The 21,686-nt window shown below is 39.1% G+C and overlaps 1 protein-coding gene across 6 annotated transcripts in view; it reads left to right on the forward strand.

The window, feature by feature from the left end:
- Window positions 1-21,686, forward strand: part of igsf9b (immunoglobulin superfamily member 9B) — an 81,380-nt gene that overhangs the window by 44,292 nt on the left and 15,402 nt on the right. For all 6 annotated transcript variants that reach the window (XM_023351728.1, XM_023351730.1, XM_023351729.1 and 3 more), the window contains exons 5-13: window positions 2,490-2,607; window positions 6,164-6,305; window positions 12,622-12,767; window positions 14,867-15,009; window positions 16,570-16,710; window positions 16,816-16,935; window positions 17,079-17,229; window positions 19,248-19,371; window positions 19,708-19,883. In XM_023351728.1, coding sequence (XP_023207496.1) covers window positions 2,490-2,607; window positions 6,164-6,305; window positions 12,622-12,767; window positions 14,867-15,009; window positions 16,570-16,710; window positions 16,816-16,935; window positions 17,079-17,229; window positions 19,248-19,371; window positions 19,708-19,883 — 1,261 coding nt within the window. The remainder of the gene's footprint in view (window positions 1-2,489; window positions 2,608-6,163; window positions 6,306-12,621; window positions 12,768-14,866; window positions 15,010-16,569; window positions 16,711-16,815; window positions 16,936-17,078; window positions 17,230-19,247; window positions 19,372-19,707; window positions 19,884-21,686) is intronic.

The following is a 21,686-nucleotide window of genomic DNA, read 5'->3' on the forward strand; positions in this document are numbered from 1 at the left end:
GAAAATTGTCCTAAGAAACTGGGACTAAAGAGCATTAGCTACGGTATCATGCAGATTGAATGTGCTTCTTTAGTCAAGTCAGAAAATAAGCACTCTTCTCAGTGGAAAAAGTAGTTCCACTTTTTTTCTTCAAATTATTTAGAGAATTTGAAAAAAAAAATATTACAGTGAACAAGGAATTTTTGTAAATAAAGATTTTAGAAAAGAACAATATAAAAACTGCTTCGAATCAGTATTACAATACAGTGACATTATGGGTTAGCATGCTAGCATGCTAAAAGGGATATTATCACTGGATGCATTCATGTCAAATTGTGACTTGAACATGACAACATTAAAGTAATATTCCACTCTACAAGCAGAACTTTAATCTCACCTATTTAGTTTTTTAAATTTTTTTTATTGGTTTATTGAAAGTAGAAAAATTTCAATCGCTCCCCGCAAATTCGATTCCTGCACATGGCCTCGTAAGCCTCAGAGTCATACTTCACAACACACCAGCGACTAGTTAGCGCTCCCGGCACTCGGCACGACACGTGTGCCGCTAGCTTACAGCAGCGCCACACAAAGTGCTACCTCGCTGAAGATAAACGACGATCCAGTTTGCCAGCAGACTCGCAGAAGTTAAAAGCTGCTTTGGTTCATCCAACAGTAGCCCGACAAACATTTGAGAGATGGATGAATGGGAATAATTCGGCAGGCGCCGCCGATTCCCCCCTCTGCGCCGCGTGAATGGACACACTACAGCTGTGTGTGACTTGAATGGACAGAATCTCTCGCAACCTGTTGCATAATTTATGAGCGTTTTCTGTCTTTTTCTTCTTTTTTTTTTGCCTCTTTGGTTTGTTTCATGTGCTCCTTCATTGCGGTGGTTGCTTGGGAACAGATTGTGATGTTTCCAGGCTTACAGAATGCTGCAATCGCACTTTAAGGTAGAAATGTTAAAGGCAAACAAGAGGTAATGATGTTGATTCCCACCACAAAAAAAGAAAAGCAATTGTCAAACCATGGGCTTAATAAAAGGGGTCAAACAGTTTTTAAAATATATATATTTTAAGGAAGTTATTTTAAACTGTTTTTGGCATTAGTGCAGCTAACACAACTAAAACGAGAGCCTCTATTTATCTTCGATAGAGGATACAGATTCTTATAACTCAGATTTTATTTTATTCCAGATGGAGGCCGAAAGCTCACGAAACAGCTGAAGTTACTCGGCTCTCCTGGGATCTGCTGAAAGTCTGGCTCTCTCTCGCTCTTTCGCAGCCTGAATGCATCTCGAACACGTCTCCAAAGCCTCCTTTAAAATAACCTCTCACATCTCTGTTCTTCTGAAACTTTTAGACACTTTAGAATCTGCAGCGTTGTGAAGAAATGAACGGTTTGTGTTGTTGCCGTCATGATATGAGGATGTTTGTACTTTGGGGTTTGTTTCTTTGCAGTTTATTTCCTTGGCTCCTGCATTTTGTTTTATTTCTTTGTGTTTGTTCATTTATTTATCACTCTTGCCTCTTTGTGCTCCTGCCTGTGTTGTCTTAGATTAGTATTTATTCTGTACCCTTGCAGTTACTTCTTTGCGTCCTTCTGTTTTTCTTTCACCTTCTCCTCTGCCTGTCAGCCTAATATCTGCACAGCTGTTATCTATCACCTCATCCTGCTCTACCTGTTCTCTTCTTCAGCTGGTGCCGCTTCCCTCTGATAAGCTCCTCTGGTTCCCTGTCATTTTCACTCCAGATTCATGCTAAAAAAAAAAAAGCTCAGGCTTTTGTGGCGCGTTCAATAAGCGTATGGAACATAGGATACAGAGAGAGCCGAATGAAAACATGACATAAAGTTGTGTTAACTGACTGAACGTAGTCTAAGTTGAGGAGAAGGAAACTTACCCTGTTGAGGGAGCAAAGAAAGGAAGACGCAGAAGGTCATTAGACTGAAAAACAAATTCGCCATGCAGCTCCACTCCTATCAATCACACATCCCAGGTGATCTGCACTTGACTAACCCTGAGGTTACAAACAGCAACATAATGGAGTTGGAAGACGCTAAACAAAAGCTAAAAGTGGGAGAAGTTGCACTTCATACTCAAATTATGGTGTAAAGACGAAAGCTGTGAAAGCTTAATTCAAATATGTATCTTGTTTACTCCGTGTTGGATTTTCTATAGGCCCGATCTCAACTCTAAACCTAACCCTCCTTCACACATCTCCACAACTTTCTCCCAAAACCGTCTGATGCTTACCTGGCTTTTCTTCATAATTACAATGAACTGTTTTATAACAGCTGGAGCTCTCCCGTTAGTGGAATCTGGAGGAACGCTTGCACCCAAGAAACTCAGATATTTTATTGATCATGAGCTCCAGTGACTCTTCTGCTTAACATCAGCTGCAACAACTCTACTGTACGCCGCATTGTTTGCTTTAGCGTAAACAGCTCACATAAATACCTGGAAAACCAAAAAGAAGCTTGACGCCGTCTCCTTTGTTTCTGACCTGAAGGTACACGACGGCAGCCTGACCATTCTCGGCATCACCAGAGACGACAGAGGGGCGTACACGTGCAGAGCGTACAGCGACCAGGGAGAGGTGCTTCACACCACCCGCCTCTTGGTTCAAGGTAAGGCCTCCCGTACCGCAGCTGGAGACGTTGATCAAAGCATTTCTGATCGCGTCATCAGACTTTAAAACTAAAACGACTCGTCTGCCGGTCTTCGTTCACAGCCTCGGGTTGGCCGTGTATCAACCCAGCCGGCTCAGTTTCAGCGTTTAGACCTAAAGGCGGCTTCCTGGCGCAGTCATGCATTAAACCTACCTCGCGGGGATGTATCAGACAGGCCGCCGCCGCTTAGCTCTACGGCCCGCCTGTGTAAATGTGTACGTACGGCCGGAACGTCCCCGTCTGTCTCTGGACCATTAACCCGCCTCTCTCTGCTAGACCCGGATCAAATAGATGGGTTCGTGGTACCAGCCTCCCGACACAGCGCTGCTGCTTCGGGGAGTTAACAGTGTGTATTTAACAAGCAGCCGAACGCCTCGCTTTTACGGCAGAGTGGGCATCGAGTCTATTTTAACGCTTGACTTCTGTAGGTGCAAACAGCAGCAAAATTGCAGTTCTCTGTGTTCACAGAACAGCAAAGACAGACAGTATAAGCAAACACTTAGCTATTATTTTGTTGTAACAAATAGAGGAGTCATATTGTTAGATGCATTTTATATAGATACAGATGTAGAAAGATATGGCTGTAAGAGTTTGCGCCTTTCCAAAATTCTTCTGTTTTCACTTTTTTTTTTGTCTCATTGTCAAATAAATGTCAAGAATAAAAGAAAATGCAAGTTTAAGTTTTCGTTTAGTTATTTATGTTATTAGGCAAAAAAAAAAAATCTAATGAACCCATGATTCATGTGCAGTCACTAACAACAAGACGTTTGCAGTGCAATAAAGGAACTGTGACCCCCATCTCTTCTTCGCAGAGTTGTTTTAATTCAGCCACGTTCAAAGGGATTTCTAGCATGAATGACACGTAAGGTCGTGCCACAGAATAGTACATCAAATTTAAATTTGAACTTTGACTAGGCCAATCCAAAAACTTCATTTTGTTTGGTCTCAGCCATTCAGAGGTGGACTTCCTGCTGCTCTTTGGCTTACTGTTGTTTTTTTTTTTCACTGTTAAGCAGAATCCAGAATTCACTTCTGTGGATCAGGGCATGACGTATTCCCTTTTTTTTTTTTAAAGTCTTTTAGTCATATTGTCGGACATGTTCTACTAACTTTTTAATTTTTTTTTTGACAGTTAATGGAATAATATTTTGGAAAATGTATTTTGTGAATTACTCAAGTTATCGGAGTTTGTCTGATCTCAAAAGTAGTTTGATCTGAAACATTTAAGTTTGACACAAAGCAGAGTTAGAAGCAGCTTGTTACTGAGTTTTACAGCATGTATACAATATTTTTTATTTTAATTTGGAACTTTGAAAGTAAATTCCTTGAAACAAACACTGATGCTGTATTATTCTATGTTGGCTTATCGAGCCTTTTTGTGCGCTGTCTGGCCAGTGAGACAGAGCTCAGATGAAATTTGAGTGTTAGAAATTTTAATGTTGGTACTCTTTACCAAAGATGGTTTGATCACGTAAAGTTTCTGCTTTGATGAGGCTCATTTTCTGATAAAAAAAAAAAAAAACTACACAAACCCCCCCCAAAAAACTAACACCCACTAAATGTATGAACCTGTTAGTTTTATTATCTGCTGAAAATGAAGTAATTAAAGTTTCTTCAAAGCAAGCAGTCGTGACTTTAAATAGCATCATAAAAAAGGAATTTTTAAGATGGCTCCTCTCCGGCTGCCTATTTTTTAATAGAGCGACCAGTGAAAGGAGGAGCGTTAATGGTGTTAGTCCTTATTGCCCCCCTCTGTCACCAGCCAGGCGAGATGCTAATGTTCAATCTGAGACTCTGTGACTGCTTGTTAACCTCTGTCATATTAATGTCAGATTTACACCGCTGCGATCCACTGCTACACCTCCCGAGTGCGCGCGCAATACTCCGTCAATCGAAAAATCCACAATAAGTGTGCCACCACCGTCTACTTTTATTCAGTGTTTCAATATGAAACATAAAACAATCTGATCCCCGTGGCGACATGCTTTTTTTTCTCTTGTTGTTGTTGTTTTTTGTTTTTAATTGCCGAGTGAGGCGCCTGCCGGTTTTCCCGGCCGATATGTGAAGCTGAACTCCCGGAGAGGAAAATAACCGGGAGGTTTCTGTCATGAAAAAATCGCTTGCCATTCATGGCTTCTGCTGCTTTTATTGAGTTTTCTGCAAAACCTGCGGCACCTCGTGTTTTACCCCCCACATTGTTACCAGGGGGGGGTAACAATGTGAAGCATGTGTAAGTTACAGCTGCGGCTACTATTAAGGTTACAGTAGCCGGCTGCTCTGTGTCGTCTGCCAGACTGCGGTGAGGTAATGTAAATAGTGCGTAGCTTGTGCTTTTGCTCACACTGACGTTTGCTAAGAATAGAAGCCTGGGAGGTTCTTTCCGCTACTTTTTTTTTGTTTTTCATCAAAATGTGCAAAAATATTAATATTAACAGTATTCATTTGGGCATCTGGGTTCATTAGGCTTACTGAGGGTTTCACAGATCACAAACTGAGGTTTTGAGAATCTCTGGTTAGTCTTGTCCCAGAAATGATTGCAATAAAGAAAAACCTGGTCATTTTGACACCAGTTTCAATTAATATGTTGATAATGGCATAATCATGCAGTTCCCCCTCTCTAAGACAAATAAGCTTTAACTATGTGAAGAACGCTTAACACTGAGACTGGAAGACTATTTTAAATATCCAATATGAAACACGACAACTAACAGTAAATAACTGGGAGATAAAAAACTACACACAACCAAACCCATAAATAAGACATTATAAAGTGAGCAAAAAAATGTCTCTTCAAATATTGTTAATAATCATCAAATCGGAAATGATGGAGCTCATTTTAATTTATCATGCGACTAATTGCTTATTGGCTTACCTGTAAGGTCGTGCCTATCACAGGTCGTCAGTTCAACGCAAGAAAACAGGAACAAAAAACCATCGATGTTCATCTTCAGCTTAACCTTTAGTTTTGTTCAATTTTAATTTAATGAGAAACAAGATGGATTTATTTTAAGGATTGCAAAACATCACTACCAGGGAGCTTGTAATCAAATGTAGGGAATCATATCAAATAGTGTTTTTTTTTAGATTCAGATTCAGATTTATTCTTATCCCAAATTGGGCAATTGATGTGTTTTTTTTTTTATATTTAAAAAGTTCCTGTCTTCTCTCTGTTCTTGCTCTTGTTCATATGTGTATTATTTTTTCATTAAAATAAAGTTTCTTAACACATAGAATGTAAATGAGGTCAAGCAGTTTGAGTCTTCTATATTCTATTCTTATTTTTTGCTGATGCTCCGCTGGAAACCAAAAACAGAGAGAAAAAAAATAGAATGAAAGTTTTACTGATATGCGCCACATGGCAAAAATAATGGTGAATCAGTATTAAAAAGAGCAAGGGCGCTTCTTTATAGGCAGAGTCTTTGAAAGCTGCGGCAGGAAGTTACCTGTTAACGGTTGCTGTCGATGCTACAGAGAAGACTAAAATTTCTGGGGGGTTTTTGTTTCCCCTCCTCAGGGCCTCCCTACATCGTCTCGCCACCAGAAAACGTCACCGTAAACATATCACAGAACGCACTCTTCACCTGCCAAGCGGAGGCCTACCCTGGCAACCTGACCTACACCTGGTTTTGGGAAGAGGACAACGTCTACTTCAAGAAGTAAGGTTATGATCACGTTTACTTCTGTACTGTCGCTGCAGAAATCTGTTGTTTGTGTGGGGGGAGGGGGGGAGGCGACACTTTGACATTTAAATGACCAGCATGCCGACAACTTATTGCTCTCTGATGGCAGCGTCACACTCTGTCAGGGCTGGTGACATCTGTGGGCTTCACACAGCGATGATAAAGCATAACCCAGACCTCGACAGGCCCTAGAAAGCTTTAGGGCTTTAGAGACGGAGCATGAGGAAAGAACATGAGCGTAGAAGTCCAGACCGGAAATGAGAGGCAGCAACAATCACACAGGGGTGTCAAACTCATTCTAGTTTTAAGCCAATGCTCTTATAGGGCCGGTTGGGCTAGAATGTATTGATAAAACATGTTCACAAACTGTTAAAATGTCAGTGAATTCTTAAAATTCCTAAAAATAGAATTCTTAAAAGATGTTCAGCATCTTTTCAGTCCCTCCAGGATTTTGTGGTTCTTTTTGGAAGAAATGTGGCAGTAATTTCAGAAATATTTGTGATAGCTATGCTTATTTACGACAGTAAATGTGACTTTTATTACTCGCTGTGAAGAGTAATCATGGAATATAATCTGACATCCAGTAAGGCTGATGCAGTAGTTTAGCACAAGTAAGAAAGGTTTTGAGAAAAATCTGCAATAAACTCTCAATTATGTATTAGCGCAGTAACGTGCGAGGATTTTTTGATTTTGCGTGAATTTCTACAATAATCCTCAAGAAACTGGAGGGACTGATGGATATAATTTGGCAGTAAATGGATAAAAACTGCATTGATTTGATTGATAACATAATATTTCAGCACACTTAGTGGTTAGTCTAGAATCTAGAGGGCCACATAAAAAACTATGGTGAGCTAGATTTGGCCCACGGGCCTTGAGTTTGACACACGTGGTCTCCTTAAAGCTACAGTATGTGGCTTTTAACATGAATGTTTATTACATATTTCTTCACTGGCTCGTGACAGTTTGTTATGAGACAGATGAACTGTGAAATCCGCAGGCGAGTCTTAAGCTGTCACTCAGCCTCATGTATCCGCTGCTAAATGTGCTAATGGTGGAGAAACAGCTTACCATTACAGGAAAACGGTTTATGTGCCGTCATCCGCGGCTACGCTAACTAGCCTTAGCATTCACAACAACATCTGCTGAAGGGCTAAATCTGTAGTGGAAAAGGGATGAGCAGCACCACACGAGATTGTGATTGACGAGCACTAAGACCCGCCTCCTGGCTCTGATAGGTTGTTTTTAGATAGAACGGGGAAATGGCAGACGACTTCTCATACCGTACTGTCCTGACATGGTGAGTTTCAGCAAATGTGTACAAAAATATTTTCCATAAAAATGACATACTGCAGCTTTTAGCATTTCTTAAAGCTGGAGTTATTCACTACTTTGTGTATGCCAATAAAATAAAATCACAACACAGTACATCAAAGTTTGACTGTAGCATGACAAAAAAATATATATAAATTCTCATCTGTAGTCATCAGTGTTAGCCACGAGTCTGTTTTTGTATATGCAGAAGTTTCAATGCCAGACAGCTAAACATTGTAAAGGAGAAACCTTTGTGACCTGACATAAAGTGATCATGTGTGTTTAAAGCTGAGGTTGTCCCTTAGAGACAAGGATTTGCACAAATTCTTCTCATGTAAAGCGTTCAATATGCACCAAGTGTGTTGGTTTCGAAACATTGAGTTATCGGCTAAGCTCAGGAATCTGCAGAAGTTGCAACACTACTGTGTTTTAGCAAACTTAAAAGAGAAAGTTTCAGTCATTTGCCAACAAGCAGTTTTTTCCTTACTTAAACATTCAAAGATGCAATATGTATTTCCCTGTTTTTATGTGTAGAGGCAGATGTAGCTAACCATTTAAAATTCCCTAAGAGCTTTGGCCGAACTATTACAAGCTGATAACTTTGTTGCATACAGTTTTCTTAATTAGCAAAAAATTTCAGGGCATCTAAATCCAACCGAATGGAGCCCACACCCCTCACTGGACGCAAAGGGATGCCCGTCTCTTCCCAGTTTTGAAGTTAGTCGAGATTTCTTCCCCACTTACCTCATCTGCTGTAGCTCCCCTTTAACTTATAAAACATTTTAATATCTGAAACACCACTGAGCCACCTCTTATGGCCCTCCCCTGTGTTTAACCTCACTTTTTCTTTCTGTCGTCATGACCAAGATGCAAAATGGTTTACAGATCCAATACATCCCGGTCTTAAGAGGCAGATGGTGCTGGTGGAAAACACAGGCAGGTCAAGGCATTGCTTGTTTTAAGTTTTTAAACATTGTGATATGGTCAAGTTTTGCATTGTTGTGAGATTCATAGCTTTTGGACTGAAATTCAGCATAATTTCAGTCAAACAACATAAAGTCTACCACTAACAGTTTGACACGGCCCCGACGACGACATCATGGCTTTGTAGGTTTCTGACAGCTTGAGTCACAACTTTTGAAGTTAACAGGGGCAAACATGTGGATGTATTTTTGGGCACAGCTAAAACAGTTTCCTTGTGTGACATCATAAATCAATTCCTCCAATTCTGCTTTGAGCCAGAAGTGTTGTGAAAAGCTCACAAAAAGACACAAACGGACAATACACCTCAAAACTGAGTCTCTGTCTTTTGGTCTGCCAAAAGTAGCTAGAAACTTTGGTGTCATGATCGATGATCAGCTGACCCTTAAGCATCATGTTGCCTCCTTCGATTGTGACATAAGAAAAATGAGGCACTGCCCAACGCACCACACCATTCAGCTGCTGGTGAAGTCTTTAGTCACCCCCTGTGAAATCTCTGCTGACGGTCCAGCATTTGGTTAATTTAGCCTGAAAGAACACATCTGCATACCTCCGGTCACTGCATTGAGCTCCACCACAAAGATGATTAATCGGATTCATCGTGATGAATCAGTTTTTGAAATTATCGTCAACTAATTTAGTAATCGATTAATCATTTACTGGAGTATAAAGAGCCTAAAAGAGGCCATTTGCTGAAAGAACAACATATTCAGAGCGATGCTTAGGCCAAAACTGTACAAAAATCAACTGTATTTTTGTACAGCTGTCTATTGAAGATAAAGACAGCTTTATCTTTAATAAGATAAAGCTGTCTGGAAATATGTTCTATCCACCACATAGTTTTAGCTCCATCTGTTCCAGTTTCTGTAATAAAAACAAGAGTCTCCTCAGCATCTTTTGCTATCCAAGTAGTTGTTGGTGAATCCAAAAAAATAGTCACACGTGTTGAAGTATGTAAAATCACGCAGTGGTATTGAATTTTGGTTAATAAAACACTTATTTTCTTATTTTAAAAAAGTAATTTAATGATGTTTATTTGCATCTTTTAATGTACGTTTTTATAAAAAGGCATAATTGGTTAAATAAATAAAAAAACTCCAGAACATGGCAATGTTTTTTTAGCCAATATACTGTCAAAATAATCATCAGATTAATCGATTACTAACATAATCGTTAGCTGCAGCCGTTTCACAAGGTCATGTCATCAACTTAAGGATTGACTCCCAATTAAAAGTCGCTTTATCTAAAAGTGCCAGCCAAATGCAAAAACATAAAAATACATAAAACATTTGACCACAGTTTCATATGTAAGTCTACTGAATAATGACATATCTGTTAACTTCTGAATTTAAAGTAGTAATCATTATTCTGGCTTTTGTCAAACAGGAAATGGTCCAGTTTAATGTCAGTGAGGGAAAAAAAGGTTTTATCTTTTTATGGCGTTACTATAACTTGCTTGCTTTCAAGTGTTTTTGGTCAATTCCTAACAAACCTGAACTCTTAAACACAAGTAATAACTTTCTAATAAAAAACAGTACAAGCAAAAATAAACAAATAATACCTGATACCTAAGCTATTACACACATAAGGTTTGTATAACAGGTGACAGACATCATGGAGCATGGGCGCAAGTGTCAGAGAGCAATTAATGGTGTGAAGCTGTTCCTGTGATTTACAGTTGTTGCTTGAAATCATTTATAGTCCAGTCCGTAAGCCAACTTTTGACATAATTATGAACATAATATTGAAAGTGTTCATATTGATTGCTAGCTTTTTTTCTAAATATGACATGGTGATTGTGACATAACTAACATTATTGGACCTTCAACTTATTGCCGCATTTATTTGACTTTATACCGTTACTTAAACGCTCCAACGCTCCACACTGTTATTTTTTATGTTTTCTACAACATTCATGTTGTAGACTGCACTAAGGATGTCATGTTTCAAATGGTTTATCCCCGATACTGATCAGTCATTTAGGATTGGTTGTCCTATTCAGAGTCTGACCCCGACTCTACAGTTAGGTTAAGAAAATCCTACCAGACAATATGCTTGAAGAAACGCACAGCATTTCTTCACAGCAATGTGGTTGGCTTTTTTATTTTGTCCAGTTGATTCACCCAACATTGAACAATGTCATAAACAACATTATCAAAAAAGCTATTTGATAACTTTTAGTCAAAAGTTATCAAAAACAGGACACACATCACATAGATTCACACACAATTGCTTTCAAGCATAAATCTGCAATGATTTTTTTTATTTTTATGGGTTTGGCTTAGAACAAATAACATAAAATTCAGTTTATTGAAAATGTTTCAAACATTACATAAGTAAAAAAGAGATTTTGTGTCAAATATGTCAGCTTTACCAAAATTATTTCCCTTTCCTAAATGACAAAATGAAAGAGAATTTCTTTTTTTACTTTCTTTAAATTCCGAAGTTCACATCCACTATGATCAATGTGCTTTTGAACAACTTGATGAGCCTGATGAGGTAAGCCTGGACTTTGTTAGTGTCTGATAGGTAAATTCATATCATTTAAGTTAAATGGAGACACACACGGATGTATTTTAAGGCAGCACCTCAAAGACACTGCTTCATTGTGTGGCGTCATGGAAACATCCAACGTTAACGGGCAAAATGTTGACTGAATGTGTTTTGACTGAAGTTTTGCTGAAGGAGGGACTGGTGCACTTACACAAAATAGATGATGCCATGAGGAAAGAGCATTTTATGGAAATATTGAAGCTAGCCAGAATGTTGATGTTTGGATGCAAATGAGCTCTTCAGATTAACAATAGCTCCATTGACCTTAAAATTGCGCAAATTGAAATTCCAAAAATAAATGTGCTTAATGGAAACACGGCTATTTTTGAAAGAAACTCAAATATTTCCATAAAACATTTTTGCGCTGATCAGATTTTTTATGTTGGGGTGTCGTGTATTTCAACGGAAGAACTTTTTTCGCATCACAGGAGTCATGTGATCAACAACCGCATGTTACTACTGCTGCAAACCACAAAGAAGACGACAGGAAGTGGTAGGCGGATGCTGGTGCGGCAGGTTTTTTAATGACCTAGCGGGTGAACAAACCTATTCACGTGATTTTAACAGTATTTATTGTTTAATGGAAAGACTGCAATTGCAAAATAGTTTTTTTTCCCCTCGACATTAGCAGAGTACTAGCAAGGCTTTTGTGCACACTTGTAATGGAAACGCAGCTAATGACCCTTATCGTACCAACAAATTAGTTACAAAGTTGATGTTTTGAACGGGGTTCTTAGAATATTCGGATTTCACATCTATTGTGTGAGGAAGGCATTCTATAAATGTGACTTAGTTAGAAACAGCTAAAACATGACCCAGATAGTTTATAGAATAAAATGCATTTAAGCTTAAAATCCCCCAAAATAGATTTCATTCATTTATTTAAAACATACGGCTAATTTTAAAATTCCCAGCTAACCTAGAACAGGAAAGGTTTAATCTGATTTAATGAGAGAAAGTGAGACAAAAAGGATGTATTCTTTTAATATAACACATGTAAAATCTGGTTTGCTGTATTTGTTGTTCAATTTTCAGTTAATAATTAAAGTTAAATTCAAGTCACAAAGTAACCAAAGTGAGCTTTTTGCAATTTATTTTAGTGGGATTTGGTTTAAGTAAAACTTTAAGTTAGAGCCACAGCCAGTTTCATTGTGCGGAGAGCTCTTGATTTTTTTCTTTAAAGAAAGGACAGAATATATCCGCCACATGAACAGCGTCTTTAAGAGCAAAACGCCATCGAGCAGGAAATTGTAAAGGCGGTTCCATGTGGCAGATTTATTTGAATCTCTGGCTTTGTACACTCTGTTCTCCACGTATCGCCTCCCTTCTGGCTGCTGTCCGACTCTCTGCTGCTCTCTTATGGCTCTTTAACGCAGCGTAGCACTCGGTCGGGGTTGGAAACAGATGCATGCCGTGTTTCAGAACATGTGTCGTCCTCTCGCAGTGACCTGAAGCTCCGAGTCCGCATCCTCATCGACGGCACCCTCATCATATTCCGGGTCAAGCCTGAGGATGCCGGGAAGTACACCTGCAGTCCGAGCAACAGCCTTGGGATCTCGCCGTCGGCTTCAGCGTACCTGACTGTTCAGTGTGAGTGTTACCGTGGCAACCAGTCGGAGGAGGAGGAGGGGGAGGGGCAGAGCGAGCTGTGTGTGGAGATGGGAGCAGCAGCAGCATCGGCAGTGTGGAGGTTGTAGTTTTTTGGCTGCTCCGTGACTGAAACGAGGAGAATCCTTGTGAATTTGAAGGTCAGCAGTCAAATGGAGGCAGTGGAGTCGTTTTCATGCGCCTACTGGAATTACCCCTCACTGCTCCTTTTGTGCGTAAGCAGGACGGGCTCATTCTCAGACGCCTTTTTTTTTTTCCCCCTCCCACCCTCTCCTTATGCATTTTATTTTTATTATTTTGGTTGACTCTAGTCCCAGGGTTTGAAACCATGAAAACCCTCTCCGTAAGCTGCTGCTGATGAGAAAATAACATAAAAATAATATAAAAGATAGCCAATCTTTAGGCTTTATGTTACCGTTGAGCTAATTTACTCCCAAGTTGCTGCCAGTAATTGATTATTGTGTTACAGCATAAGAGGAGGGAGCATAGAACCGCCAGCCTAACATGGAGCCAACATAAAGAGAGAGAGGGAGAGGGGGAAAAAAAAAAAAGAGTAGTGGATGCTAAACGAGCTTTGTACAAAGATGATTGCTCGAGAATCCTCCTTTGTTTTCATTTTCAGCAGAGAACTGGACTCAAAAGACAAATTCAGGCACGTGTTGTAGAAATATTCATAAAGCGTAACCGCTTTCTGACTGCAACATAAAAACAAATATGTTTTTTTTGTGCACACATGTTTTTTTGCACATTTTATGGCCTTGTGACGCTTCCCCACGTCGGGCAAATTCAGGGACGGCTCCCAACACTTCTGCCTGCTGCCATCTAACCGTCACTGCAGCTAGTTCCCCTTTCAGAGCTCCTTTCATGTCCCCCCAACCCCGCATGCCAGGACACTTTTTCATGGACATAATGTCACCCATTTTGGAAATGTAGCATAAAGTCAAGAATTAAAGTTACTAAAACAAATAAAAATATGAGTTTGTATCACCAAAATATTTTTTTTTGTATATGTTGCCAAACAACAGACACAAAAGTTGCTAATTCTGATGGATGTATCACATGTTGTAATCTTCTATAGAATAATAAACCTGAAGACCTGAGATGTTAAAATGCCGTTGCTGTTCAGAACAAACTAAAGGGCACATATGATAATTTCTTCTAATCTTTCCTCCATATTTGTGTTTCGGCTTGCCATTTTTGACAGTTAAATTCATTTCTATGACTGAAATGAATTGATTTAATCTGAGAAATAAGTCAATAAGAGTTGAAGAAAAAGAGCCAGTTCAAGGCAGAACACAACCTAAAATTGATGAATTGATTTTTTAATGAGAAAAATAGGAAACCTAACACACCGGCACTCTACGGAGTGATTTAAAATCTCTTTGTTGCAAGCCCAGGCTGCATGCAATTCACAATGTTGGCAACGTCTGCTTCTGACAAAAGCTTGTCACGGCATATTTCTTCCAACATCTGTCACCAGACAAAGCCTACTTCATATCAATGAGCCAGGCAGTGATTCTCCAAGTCTCACTTTTATCCACATAACCAGTCTGTGTTTAACTGCAGCAACATCAAAACACATGTTGCCGAATTGGAAAATGTATTTTTATGGACTACACTATGCATGTGTGGATGGAGGGAAATTAAACTAGTGATAACAAATCAGACTTCAGTCACAGTTAAACACTCTCTTCCTTCTTTGGCTCAGAAAAAGAGTAACTACGGTGTCCTCTTTCCTCAAATTTTCTGTCTTTCGTCTAAATCACAAATCAAATTCAATTTAGGAAGGTAGGACAAAGTGTTTCCGAAACAAAGAGTGCTTTTTTTTTTTTTTTACATCAACATAACTTCTCCAAGTTTCCTGCACAGAAGATCTTTGTTAAAAAGAAAATTATTATTTTTTTAAATCAAGAAAAAAGTCCAGTAATTTTCAGTTTTCAGACAATAATGATAGTCGCATTGTCATCATCCCTTCATGATAATTTCTTCTTGTTTCAGCGGTTTTAGATTGTGATTTATGAACGCGTTTTACACTTAGAGTGGTCCTAAGAAGTGTAACTAAGGCCGTTGTTCATGTTCAGACCCGGCTCGAGTGATCAACATGCCCCCGGTCATCTACGTCCCACGGAAACTGCCAGGAATCATCCGCTGCCCTGTGGACGCCAACCCACCCGTGACATCAGTGAAGTGGGAGAAAGATGGCTACCCACTCAGGGTGGAAAAGGTCGGTCACCTCTGTCACAACTCGTGACTGAGCTGTGACGCTTCAGCCTGATATTACAGCTAAAATAAAGAATAGCTTCCAGTCCAACCAGGACTTTATCTGCTTTATTTTACCGGGAAGTTTTTATTGTATTTTTTGTTTTGTTTTGTTTTATTTGCTATCACCATAAATGCTCATTGAGATTTTGCTCTAATATTTATTAATGTAACAATGTTTTATTTTCCAGAAGTGAAGTCAATGTCAAAAATGATATATCAATACCCTTAGAATAATAATAATAATAATAATAATAATAATAATAATAATAATAATAATAATAATAATAATAATAATAATAATAATAATAAATAATAATAATTTAAAAAACACAATTTAGAACAAACATAAATAAGACCTGTTGCCTTGTCAATAGAATTGTGCTTCTTTTTTTTGTTCGGTAAAAACGTCCAACCACTTCCTACTTCGTTTAGGTGGCAACTCTATGGAATAACAATTAATAAGCAGAGAAGGAAATTAACCCTAAATAGCTGAAATACAACAAGCTTATTTATACTCATAACTCCCCAGACCCCCCCCATCGCCCCCCTCCCCCCAAAAAAATCATCAGCAGAGTTGGGTTTTAATGATATTACTCTTATGCCTGTCATGTGGTTATTTATGTTATTACTTACTCTGCCCAATTGACTACATCATAGTATAAGACATAGTAGACTGCATTTTAAATGATGGTAAATACACATATTTCTGTTAATGTAATGGAAATCTAAAATGTCTCCCAATTTTAAAGTAGAATGTGTTATTTCAATACTTCATCCATTTCGTTTTTATAAGATCTATTCCAACCAAACAGAAGCTGAGTTCAAGTTTATACTTGGAAGAAAAAATATCTGATTTTGTGCTAGATGTACCTGATTCTTAAAACAGCCCTTCGTTCTTCGTATTGCTACTACACAAGACCCTTCCTGTCTTGAACAATTAAATATTTTGAAGGAATTATGAACAGAAGCGGCCTGACTCATCCGGACTTAAAACAAACAATTAGGCAACGTTTTAAAGTGTCTTTAGCCATAAGCCGAGCTAATAGTTTTCAGAAGGAGTCTAAAAAACCAACAGATGTGCAAAATACATTTTGTTTTAAAAAGCCCCTAACAATTTTTGCCTGCTCTGACTTTATTGGGATCATCTTCCACTCTGAAAGATGCTGTTGTTAGTACAACATGCTGGCTCCTAGATAATAGCTCATAAAAAAGGTCCCGGTTTTAAGTTTCTGACTGAGTGATCCCGGGTCTGGCCAACCCGGCTGAAAATCGAGCAAATTGAGGAACATCTTCCCACTTCCACACAACTCTTTCTGTGTTGTCTAATATGTCGGTGTTGAAGGTTGGTGTGTATTGTAGAAATGCCATATCCTCTTTTATTAGGTCTAAAAATCAATGTCAACCTTGAGGATCTTGTTTTGTTTTTTGCGCAGTTCAAAAACATTTAGATGGGACCCTGAGAGTTCAGGAGCACCCAATGAAAACTAGCCTTTCTGATGCCCTTCCTCCCCTTGTCTTGTAGTATCCCGGCTGGAGCCTGATGCCGGATGGAAGTATCCGGGTGGCAGAGGCCACAGAAGACTCCCTGGGCACCTACACCTGTGTGCCTTACAACGCCCTGGGTACCATGGGCATGTCCCCCCCTGCCACTTTGGTGCTAAAGGTAGACCTCTGCTCAGATTTTTCATGCACTGTCTTCTCTTCGGTTTCTGCGGTTTTCTGATCTCACGTCTGAGTTGTGTGTGTGCTTGTGTGTGTGTTTACCAAGGATCCCCCTTACTTTAACGTGAGACCTGGGGGGGAGTACCGTCAGGAGGCTGGGAGAGAGCTAGTAATCCCTTGTGCTGCTTCTGGAGACCCCGATATACCAACCATCACCTGGAGAAAGGTGCTGCAGAATAACACACACCCCCTACGTAGTATCTACTGGAAGCAAATCCGTTCTCACTTGTTTATAATCTTTACCCAAAATGTTTTATTTTCACCCCTTCCCGTCTGCTTGACTTGTTGTGATTTTCCTGTCAATTAAAGGTGGGGAAGCCAAGCAGAAGTAAACACAACATCCTACCCAGTGGCAGCTTACAGTTTCTGTCTCTCAGCAAGGAGGACCATGGAGAGTGGGAGTGTGTAGCCACCAATGTGGTCACAAGCATCACTGCCAGCACACGTATTCTAGTCATCGGTACTGATAAATCCTCACGAATGCTCACAAATATCTTTGAAGCCACTTTGAGTTTACAGCGCTCCTACGTTGTTGTGTGACTTAAGGAATTTGCATGAGTTTAAACAGTCTATGTACTACATACTACATACTAGTATGTATACTATGCATGTAGTAATAATGCACCATTACTACATAATGGCACATTATGTAGTAATGGCGCATTACTACATAATGTTTTATTACATTATGTAGTAATGTAATAAAATTGGGTTTTAGAATGTAATAAAGCATCATTCAAAGCGCATTCTGTAATACTTGATGCAAAATTAGGTGAAATCCACGAATCCATTTTGAATCGTTTTGCCTTGAACGACATGTAGGTTAATACCGAGGGTCCTGGCTACGAGTCTGGAAAGGTAACTAAATGATTAAAAGTTTGGCATTTATTGACCAAAGTTTACATTTTTAAAAGTATCGGATCCACAGCATAACTGTTGTAGACGCACATCGATCAACAAAGTATCTAATCATTATATTGGAAGTATTGGACGTACAATGGTTAGGAAGAAGACAAACAGTTTTCAGTTGTTTATTTTATAACAATAGTAGTATTCTAGAGGTAGCTCCTTATTTTGTAACGATCAACACTAAATTTAAGGTTGTTACATAATGTGGATGAAAGTGTTGCAAAATAATTGAAGGATTTTATTACATTTTCTGTTGATTGTCACATATTGTGGTCTCAATGATGTTTTATTACATTTGAAGTTTGATTTTTATTACGTTATTACATAATCCTGCGTTACAGGGAGCCTCATACTTTTATTTCTCTGTGTAAATCAGTATAGCTTATGGAGAGAGAGTTATATAAAGCTTTATACAACTAATTTAAAGTCTGAGACTTTACGCCTTTACCTTCCTGCGGCCTCTTGTCGTATATTACTAAATCAGAACTGTCTTTTACCGTAAATTTTTCCCTCTTATTGTAGCCTTACATTGTACTTCCACAAACAAGACTTCAACATTACAATATTTGTTTTATGTTGTGTTAATGTAGAGTAGCTTAAGAAAGATACGCAACATATTCGACAAGAGTCAGTGATGACTTAGCTAGCTCCCAGGCTAACAGGACACAGTGGCCAAGTATGACATGAGTATTTACTCAGCTGTATAATGCCTCTTAAACTGTCGTGAGTCTCGGATATATTTATTGTGACAGATTGATGTTACCGTAGTTATAATTTACTTGCTCAGTGAGGAGAAATTTAGTATATTTTCACTGCTAGCTTAACTTTTAACTGGTACTTAACTGCTAGCTTAGTGACCTAAGCATAATGTGCCACTCAGCTAGCAAGTGAGCAAAGCTGACAAACCGCTATCTTAGCTCACCAAGTGAAGCTGCTCGGTAGGTTTTGACCGAAAGTTAAAAACTTGGTCCCAGTCTGTTACTTTTTAGATTTCAGAATTAATAAATCAAAAAACTTTGTTTGCTTATTACGCAACTCTTTCTTTTCACTCCAAATGTCAAGAGTGTAGTTTTCTGCGTGGTCAGTAAGTGAGCGGGTCAGTAAGTGAGCGGGTCAGTAAGCACGCTGTTTGTTTGCCTGGTCGCTCCCTGGCACAGCTGGCGGCATGCCTGAACGTGGCCAGCCGTCAGCTGACGCGGGGTCGCAGGGCGGCACTGACAGCTGTGCTCCTCAGACCACATTCAGGTCTCGCCTTAATCTCAGTGAGAAGTAGCTGGCTTTGGGCCGCACTGCACAGCTGTTGTGTGGGTGGGATGAACTTGACCTGTGGCTGGTAGCAATCTCGGACCGCATCACATCATCCAATCTGTTCCTGCAATAATAATAATAATAATAATAATAATAATAAAAAAAATCAACTGAAGCATTTATATTGACCCTATCTCCATAAAAACCCAGGGTATCATACTAACATTGCATATATTCTTAAAGTGCAATATTTTAAAAGGTTCTCACTTTGTCTCTGTTTCTGCGGGGTCAAAAAAAACAAAAAAAAAAACAACCACTAAGGTACCAGCCCACACGCTCCAGGCAATATCCATGTGTTGCCCTCTACGACCTCTGCTAATGTGTCCTGGGAACCAGGCTATGACGGTGGCTTCGAGCAGACGTTCTCTGTGTGGTATGGTCCAGTGTGAGTGCTCTTACTTTTACTTCTAATCGATGTTTGCAACAGAAAACTAATCATGTTGGAAGGTTAGCAGCTATCTGACAGAACGTAGACGCCTTTCTGCACTGACAGTGATTATAAAGAAGAGCTAACACTCAGCTGCTCTGAGGAAACGTCTCCCTGAATATTTAGACACATGGGTTTTAAGTTTGGTTTACAGGTAGTGAACTGTATTCTTCAGGACAGCTGGGGCTCGACGGTTGTTCAAGAAATCAATTTTTCTGACTAACACAAACTTAAACAACACATACCACATCAACTGCGCTTATCGTACTTTTATGACTGTGTTTCTGTTCTCAGGTCTAAGAGAACAGACTTTGGTCCTCATGACTGGCATTCGATGCCAGTTTCTGGTGCTCAGACCTGGTTGGTGGTGCCAGGGCTGGAGCCTGGGACGGAGTACCAGTTCAGTGTGCTGGCTCAAAACAAACTGGGCACGGGCCCATTCAGCGAAGTGGTGACAGTCACCACCGCAGGTAGGCTCTCCTTAATAAAGGTCGTTTGAATGCTAAGCCTAAAGTAGACGTTGTCAGTGACATTTTTAGAGCGTAACTGAACTCAGCAGCATGCTTACTACCCTCTCTGGAGGATTCACGGAACGAAAAACAAACTTATGTTGTATTTGTAGTTTGAAAGCACAATTTTCTATCTAAATTTCAATTTGAATCTCGAGCATAAAGGTCTGTTTCAATATTTTCAGTGGCTTATAATGAGCCAGGTAAGGATGGGCTTACTTTATGTTACTGTGTTTGCAGTAACACAGGACAACCTGAAGGAAATATTTGGAGGCTGCAATTTAACTATAATAGGTTTCTTTTACTTTTCCTTTTTAAAAATGTTGCAAACATAAAAGCAATTTTGCAAAAGTGGCAGAATTTTTATTGCTGGGATGAAAATTGCTGCAGCTCACAATTATAGTTATTGTATACCCTATTGCTTATTCTAATGATTAATCGAGTTATGGGAGAGAAAGAAAAACTGACCAACTCTGCAGCTGTTTTATTTAACCACTTGAACTTATTTTATACAGTATTTGAGATCTGCTAAAATGCAAGCAGACAGGTCAGTTCCTTTTTTGGATAAGAAAATAAAAACTGTATTCCCTAGAAGACAATAACATAGCATTGCTTTAGTTCACACTTGTTCATTTGTAGCAAAAGATGCATCTGCAGCTAAGATAATAATTCTACCATCAGCATGTGAAAATCTCGTCCCTTTCTGTTTGACTTGACATCAATACAATGTAGGGCTATTCTGTTTATTGTTACTATTATAATTTTTTTATCAAGCAATTAGTAATTTTTCAGTAAAACGTGTCTGAAGCTAAAAGTAGACCACTTGAGGATTTCAGGGTTGAAAATATTTAACAAAGAAGGCTTTTTAAAAATCTTAACATATATATTTTTGCACCATTTTGGACTAATATCTGCTCTGAGTTTGTTGTTATTTTAGCACATAACATGTTTTAGAGTCCATAGACAATTATTTGATCACTAAATCAGTTTCAATAATCAATTAATCACAATTAATGTAATGGTTTCAGCCATAGATGGAATATTTTAAAGTTCTTTACACAGTTTAGCTAAAGCAGAGAAACTGCCTACCTGATTTTAATGTGTTGGCTTTCAAAAGCAGCTCTGGCTTGTCAAAGCCTGAACTCCTAAAGGGCTCCGAAGGCGTGCCACGATGTTAAATCCAATGCAACAAGAGGTGTGGTCACCGTGAACAGGATTTGTTTTATTACCTCGTCCCACAGATTATGTTCAGAAATGAGACGTAGTGGATTTCAGAGCTAAATTACATCACAGCGACTGACAAGAATTGCGTCGTTGCAGGGCGCAGGGCATCCTGCCGAACAAAATACAGCTGAAATTGTGCAACCGTGTGGGCGTGCAGCTGGAGAGCTTAGAGAGAGGCCGAAGTATTGTTGTTGTAAATGCAAATTTCTTTTATGAGTACTGTGTTCACAGGGATGTGTTGCACTGACTCATGTCTGTCATGTCTAGCTTGGAAAGCTGCTTTCTGTTTACTTTACCTCTTTTGAACAATTTCATACACGCCTTTTGTCACATTTATTTTAGATTCTGACAAACAAACGTCAATATATTTAGTTATTACTTTATGCCACAGACCAACACAAAGTAGCTCACAGTTGTGAAGCGGAGGCTAAATGATAAAACATTATTATGATTTGTGTTGAGCCGTCTTTGCTCTGATTACCCTAAATAAAATTGAGTGTAACCAATTTGTCTTTACAATTCATCCACTTAGTAAAAATA

Source organism: Xiphophorus maculatus, chromosome 18 (assembly GCF_002775205.1).
Source record: "Xiphophorus maculatus strain JP 163 A chromosome 18, X_maculatus-5.0-male, whole genome shotgun sequence".
NCBI lineage: Eukaryota > Metazoa > Chordata > Actinopteri > Cyprinodontiformes > Poeciliidae > Xiphophorus > Xiphophorus maculatus.